The following is a 6,654-nucleotide window of genomic DNA, read 5'->3' as shown; positions in this document are numbered from 1 at the left end:
TCTTTGAAAAATGGAACAGTGGAGTCAAAGTATTATTAATATTATGAATAATAATGTCACTGTCCAATGAAAGCATAGACTTTCCAAATCTCCAAAAATATCTCCAAATGAAAGAAACACAAAGAGAAAATATACTCAAAAAATAAATATTATTTTTACATTTTATCATTTTTATCAATTATTTGCATTCAAGATAACAAACTTAACATGATAAAATAATCCAGGTAAATATCTTTATTAAATAGAATTTAGAATTTAGAATTTTGAGAATGAACTTAAATTTACATGAAAAAGTCCAAATATTGTCTATATAAAGTCATGATTTTCTGAGAAAATATTTTTAAATTTACATGAAAAAAAGTTGGAATATTATGAGAATAAAGTCGAAAATTAACAAGAATAGATTTGTAAAGTAATGAATGTACGAAAATAAATTCTTAAATTTACAAGAAAAAAAGTTGGAATATTACGAGAATAAAGTCAAAATATTGTCTACATAATGTCATGATTTTCTGACATTTTCTTGTAAATTTACAAGAAATTTACAAGAAAAAAGTTGGAATATTACGAGAATAAAGTCAAAAATTAACAAGAATAGATTTGTAAAGTAATAAATGTACGAAAATAAAAAAATAATTTATAAGAAAAAAAGTAGGAATATTACGAGAATAAAGTCAAAAATGAACAAGAATAGATTTGTAAAGTAATAAATGTATGAGAATAAATTCATAAATTTACAAGAAAAAAAGTTGGAATATTATGAGAATAAGGTCGAAAATTAACAATAGATTTGTAAAGTAATAAATGTACGAGAATGAAAATATAAAGTATGGAAAAGAAAGTTTTTAATGCTTTTTAATGTTAAAAAAAACATGAAAATTGCCCGTGATATTCATTAGTTGGAGTTGGACTCTTGGACTCCATCCTGCGAGTCAACACGGCATGGCTCCGCCCTCGCATGACTGACACTCCAGTGCCGCCTTCCGGTACGCTTTCCACACAGCGGCATCCCGCTGACACACCGTGCCGCCGCCTCGCTTCTCCTCCGCCTCATTGCGGTTGATGTCGCCCACACACACCCACCCTGACGCCGCCCCGGGGCTGACGGCCCACTTGGAGTGGTCCTTGCTGCTCTTGAAGCTGAACGTACCTTCGGGTAAAATGCGTGAGATGTCCAGAACTTTCCAGCCTTGCTTGCAGTTGGAGGGAAGGGTTCCCCGGGTGTTGGTCCAGAACTGGACCAGGAGGTCAGACTGAAGGGTGGGGGCCACCCAGGAGTGGTACAAGTCTGGAGGGGGCAGAGTCCCGCTAGGGTGAGCATGTCTTTTTTTCCACATTACATTTTTTAATGTATGAAATCTGATGTTTGGTAGTTTTTATCGTTGATGTAATGTTAGCGTTAGCATGACCCAGCTATGCCGCTATGATGTCCCCCTTTCGTACCATCGTTAAAAGCGGCTCCTTTGGCGAAGCTGATGAAGTCGGTGCCGCCCTTGGATGTTAGCGTCACGCTACGATTGGACGCAGCTTTGATGAGTTTTTTATTGCACACAGCGGCCAGAGCTGGCGCAGAAGAAGCAAAGGATTGTGGGACATCGCAGTCATACACCATAGGCTCATTGATCTGTAGCTGCTCTCCTGCATGAAATATTTAAAAAAAACTGTAGTAAATGAACACAGATATACACAAGAAGTAGGAAAAATGTATTTTACCAATAGTCTGGAAACGCTCCAGTGGAAAAGTCACGCAAAGGAAGTTTTGTCCGTTCTTTACGCCGCTGTCCGGGTACTGGTATTGTCCCGCCCCACGCACAGGAGGGAAGAGCGGGGTGCTGTGGACCAACCAGAAGCCTTGATTGTCATCCAGTAGGACCACACCTGATTAGAGCAAACGTCACCAAATGTCAGCAAAGATGAAGTCTCTTGAGCTGTGCTTCCCATCACCTTTTGTGTGTCCTCTTCTGCCTCCAAGGTGGTCTCTGCCGCCCTCTGGTGGCTTCTCGTCGTTATAAAGGATGTATGCTGTTTCTGTGCTCTGCAAGACGACAAAAAAGGTTCCAGTTTACTTTTTAAGGGTGTCCAACATGCAGCCTGGCCCCACCTGAACATTCTAAAAATAGAAATTAATAGGAAAACTAAAAATGTAAAGTTTTTTTTATTATTATTATTAAAAAGTGGCGGCACGGCGGTCTAGTGGTTAGCGCGCAGACCTCACAACGAGGAGACCAGGGTCCATGTTTGTTTGCACCATTTGTGGATAAGGGCTCTCGTTGTGGTTTGCTGGAGTCCCAAAGCTTTACAAACGGCTTAATAACCTTTTCCACACCTTAAATTATTATTAATAATTATTAATAATTATTATGGGCGGCACGGCGATCGAGTGGTTAGCGCGCAGACCTCACAGCTAGGAGACCAGGGTTCAATTCCACCCTCGGCCATCTCTGTGTGGAGTTTGCATGTTTTCCCCGTGCATGCGTGGGTTTTCTCCAGGTACTCCGGTTTCCTCCCACATTCCAAAAACATGCTAGGTTAATTGGCCACTCCAAATTGTCCATAGGTATGAATGTGAGTGTGAATGGTTGTTTGTCTATATGTGCCCTGGGATTGGCTGGCCTGCAGTCCAGGGTGTACCCCGCCTCTCGCCCGAAGACAGCTGGGATAGGCTCCGGCACCCCCCGCGACCAGCGTGAGGAAAAAAGCGGTAGAAAATTAATGAATGAATAATTATTATGATGTTGACACAGCGCCATTAAATTTTGATTTAGTTTTTCTTCCTTATTAATAAAAAGTTTAATTAAAGTACATTTTGTGCTGTGACAGTTTGATCTGAAACATTTATAGGTCCGACAAACATGCAAATAAATAGAAATCAGGAAAGGGCAAACACTTTTTTACACCACTATAGTTGGAAAGTTTTTAAACAGCATAAATGGAAGAGAAAAAGCAGAGTTCAAAGTTCATACTAATTTGCAGAGATCACAAAACTGATATGTTTTATACTTGTTTTTTTTTATCCAAAGTTGCACCCTTTCATTTTTCGCTATGTGGCTCTGACATTTACGTGTGAACAACCCTGACTTAGAGTGTGAAACCACTAAACTCTTCTAAAGGAAGTTTGAAAAGAGGAAAAACTGGTTTTATTTTGCTTTCCGAAACAGCAATTCCTTAACCAGAGCTGCATAGTCCCGACATAATCCTGCTAACAAACAAACAGTTATGAAAATGAAAGAACAAACTCTCCAAAGCGTACCTTTCCCTGCGAGTACAGTTGTCCCACCGTCCTGCCCAGTGCCCCTGTGGTGTCGTTCACCGTCCCCTTCCCGTCGCTCCAGCCTGCACTGCCCTTGTCCATCAATAAATATTTCAGACCCCGGTCGGGGGATTTACTCCTGTGTTCAGTCGGCAATTTGTACATGTAGAACCTAAGTCATTGAAAGACAGAATCATGTTAATATTCTGTACAGTTTGGTTAATTCTACAGTAAATCAGGGGTGCTCATTAAGTCGATCGCGATCTACCGGTCGATCGCGGCGTGACATTAAAAAAATATCATCCTAGCATCAATGCCGTCACTTGATTGATATACATGGCAGCCATTCAGATGACAACTGAATGTTGCCCTTCGGGTGACCAATTAAATCAAACAACGTCTCTAAGTGCAGCAGAACTTACGATGTCAGCCTATCATCCACCCCCGTTACTTGATTGACATACAGGACAACCAATCAGATGACAACTGAATTTTGACCTTTAGGTCACCGCTCATGCGTAAACAACGATGCAAAGTGCTAAGCTAGTTGGCGAATTGCGTCAGATTTTAAGCCCTCGCTAAAGTTTATGGTCACCAAAATGAGTGAAGTAGCTGGACCAAATAAAAAGGCAAAAACATATCACTTCCATACGGAATGGGAGGTGGACTTTTTTTTTCACAATGTCTTCGAAGTGCGTTTGCCTGGCTAACCTGGCTATCAGCAGCTACTGTCCGGACTATGCATCCCTGGCTGATTCAATTCAGTGCAAGTCATCAAAGTAAACTCAGGTAATTACAAAAAATGTTAATAGTTAATTATGTGTGTTTTGCAATATTGGCTCATTTGGTTATGTCAGGTACATCAACATACATTGTACATTGTACGTACAAATAATCCTCAATACATTTGAAAATAAAGAGATGTTTTGCATTTTTGTAGTGGGTAGATCATTTTGACTCGGTCATTTTAAAAGTAGCTCGCATGCTGAAAAAGTGTGAGCACCCCTGCAGTAAATTATCTGAAGTGTGTTAATGTGAGTGTAAATAGTTTGTAATTTGTACATATGTGTACCCCGCCTCTCACCCCAAAAATCAGCTGGGATAAGCTCCAGCTCACCCATATGAGGACAATCAGTATTTAAATGTATGCATGGATAAGTTAAATGGTTTAAATGGTTACCAGTCCGTCGCTTCTCCTTGATCGTTGTAGCAACTTATTGGAGATGTGTCGCCCCCTTGTGGCAAGCAGGAGACGAGCAGCGAAAGAAAAAACATCTGTTGACAAACACAAAACTTGCAATAAACAAACCTCCATTTATATCTAAACGCGCGCACACACCATACCAACATTATACGATGCAATAAATAAAGTTAAATGTAATACACATGTAGAGCCATGTGCGGAAAAAGACGGAAAATATCAAACAATATTGCTATAATATATAAAATACATCGAAACTGGGACTAAAGCAGCAGGTTTAGCCAACAAAATTAACAGATTTGATGACAGAAACTCGCCTTTAACTTGCGCGCTGTCGTCTTCGTGTAAGTTCTGTTGGATTCCAAAGCAGGAACTGAATAAAAATGTCATCATATAGTCTCATGAAGTTTCTACATCCTTTCTATTATGGAAGTTTTGTTTTTCTGACAAGAGAATGCGGAAGTAGAGGCGGCTTCTTCTGCTCCTTTTCAATGCGGACACCTCGCGACCGCCACCTGGCGGGTTGGTGTAATTACAATGTCTTGCTGCAGATGTTGGCCGCACAATTCTGATCGTGTTGGAGTATTAATCAATAAAATAAGTAATAATAATATAATTAAAATTAATTAATAGTAATACAATAATTAATACAAGTAATTTGTAAATTATATATAAAATAAATAAATGGTGCTCACTTCCTGTTGATATATTCTTCACTCTAAATGTGTGCTCCACTTTTCTTCATAATTTGAGGATTAGTGACTGTGTCATCAGTAAAAGTGGCTGTCACTCAACGTGTGATTCTGCTTTGTTTCAGGAAGTGACACCCCGTCCTTGTGTCAACCCAAACCCCCCTCCTACAGATAGACCGGTACTTCCCCTGTTTCAGCTTTTTCTGACAGATGAGTGGACTCGAAAAAGAAAACCACGACTAAGAAGGTCAAAGATTTTGAGGACGCATCCTCTGGATGCTGACACACAGTTGTGTAAAATGCCAACACTGCAGATGTTTTTTGATTTTTTTTATCTATGATAACTTTATGTTACACCAAAGTGGTATAGTGCTGATATTACTTGTGTAATTATGCAAATACTCATGACTGAAAAAAAAGTATTGTCTCTTGTGTGACCTTCAGCAACAAAGACACACATTCAGAAACACTTTTTTCACAGAATGCTACCCTTCTTTAGGTGAGTTTCACGTTTTTGTTGTTGTTAGTAATAGTACTGTATAACGCAAGGGTGTCCAAAGTGCGGCCCGGGGACATTCTAGTATTATTTAAGAAGAAAACTGTCATAGAGTAAATATAATAATTATTAAAAAGCACTACCAAGAGGAAAAGTTCATTCATTCATTCATTTTCTACCGCTTTTTCCTCACGAGGGTCGCGGGGGTGCTGGAGCCTATCCCAGCTGTCTTCAGGCGAGAGGCGGGGTACACCCTGGACTGGTCGTCAGCCAATCACAGGGCACATATAGACAAACAACCATTCACACTCACAGTCATACGTATGGACAATTTGGAGTCACCAATTAACCTAGCATGTTTTTGGAATGTGGGAGGAAACCGGAGTACCCGGAGAAAACCCACGCGTGCACGGGGAGAACATGCAAACTCCACACAGAGATGGCCAAGGGTGGGAATTGAACCCTGGTCCCCTAGCTGTGAGGTCTGCGCGCTAACCACTAGACCGCCAGAGGAAAAGTTGTCATTTGAAAAAAAGTCATAATTTTGCGAGAATAGCATAGCATTATGATGAAAAACAACATCATTTTACTAGCATAAAAGTAAAATATTGAAGAAAATCAGATGTTAAAAGTCATAATATTCTAAACAAAACAAAGATGTAAAAAAATGTGGCTGCTTAATAAATTAATAATGTCAAACACTTCTGAGAATTAAGCCAAAATTACATGAACAAAGTAATAGTTGAAAAATAAAAAAAAAACACATGACAATTATTTAAAAACAGCTGTTTTATGAGAAAAAGTTTATTCTGAGAAGAAAATAAGCCACAATGTTACCAGAATTAAAAAAAAATAATGCCATTTTAGTAGCATAGAAATATAAAAAAAAAACTAAAAATAAGTTCTATTGGGTTCTAATAATTTGTGCACAATCATGTTAGGGAAAAAGTAATATTATGGAAATAAAATAATATTACCAAAATATATAAATGTATTTTCCATTTAAGACAAAAGT

General features: G+C 38.9%; 1 protein-coding gene across 2 annotated transcripts; it reads right to left on the bottom strand.

The window, feature by feature from the left end:
- Positions 1-825: 825 nt before the first annotated feature.
- Positions 826-4,915, bottom strand: dnase2 (deoxyribonuclease II, lysosomal). 2 transcript variants are annotated; one of them, XM_058053258.2, is made up of 7 exons: positions 4,769-4,907; positions 4,431-4,525; positions 3,251-3,422; positions 1,945-2,035; positions 1,714-1,878; positions 1,444-1,638; positions 826-1,288 (listed from the first exon to the last, which is right to left on the bottom strand). In XM_058053258.2, exons 2-7 carry the CDS (start codon positions 4,523-4,525, stop codon positions 933-935), a joined length of 1,074 nt encoding a protein of 357 aa, XP_057909241.2. In that variant the 5' UTR covers positions 4,769-4,907; the 3' UTR covers positions 826-932. The 2 variants fall into 2 exon arrangements, with proteins under 2 accessions (XP_057909241.2, XP_078646580.1); XM_078790454.1 differs by lacking the exon at positions 3,251-3,422 and having other exon boundaries at positions 4,769-4,915.
- Between the last annotated feature and the right edge of the window lie 1,739 nt (positions 4,916-6,654).

The sequence above is a fragment of the Doryrhamphus excisus genome, linkage group LG5 (genome assembly GCF_037039965.1).
Source record: "Doryrhamphus excisus strain RoL-2023G ecotype Guam linkage group LG5, RoL_Dexc_Guam_v1.1, whole genome shotgun sequence".
Lineage (NCBI taxonomy): Eukaryota > Metazoa > Chordata > Actinopteri > Syngnathiformes > Syngnathidae > Doryrhamphus > Doryrhamphus excisus.
Note: the sequence above shows the minus strand (reverse complement) of the source record. Positions and strands in the feature narration are given on the sequence as shown.

What these genes read in the sequence shown, in the direction of transcription:
- dnase2 (XM_058053258.2), bottom strand. Translation starts at nt 4,525, where the DNA reads ATGTTTTTTCTTTCGCTGCTCGTCTCCTGCTTGCCACAAGGGGGCGAC. An exon ending in AACTGTACTCGCAGGGAAAG is followed by an intron (nt 2,036 to 3,250) that starts GTACGCTTTGGA and finishes GTCGTCTTGCAG; the next exon opens with AGCACAGAAACAGCATACAT. An exon ending in CAGAAGAGGACACACAAAAG is followed by an intron (nt 1,879 to 1,944) that starts GTGATGGGAAGC and finishes TGCTCTAATCAG; the next exon opens with GTGTGGTCCTACTGGATGAC.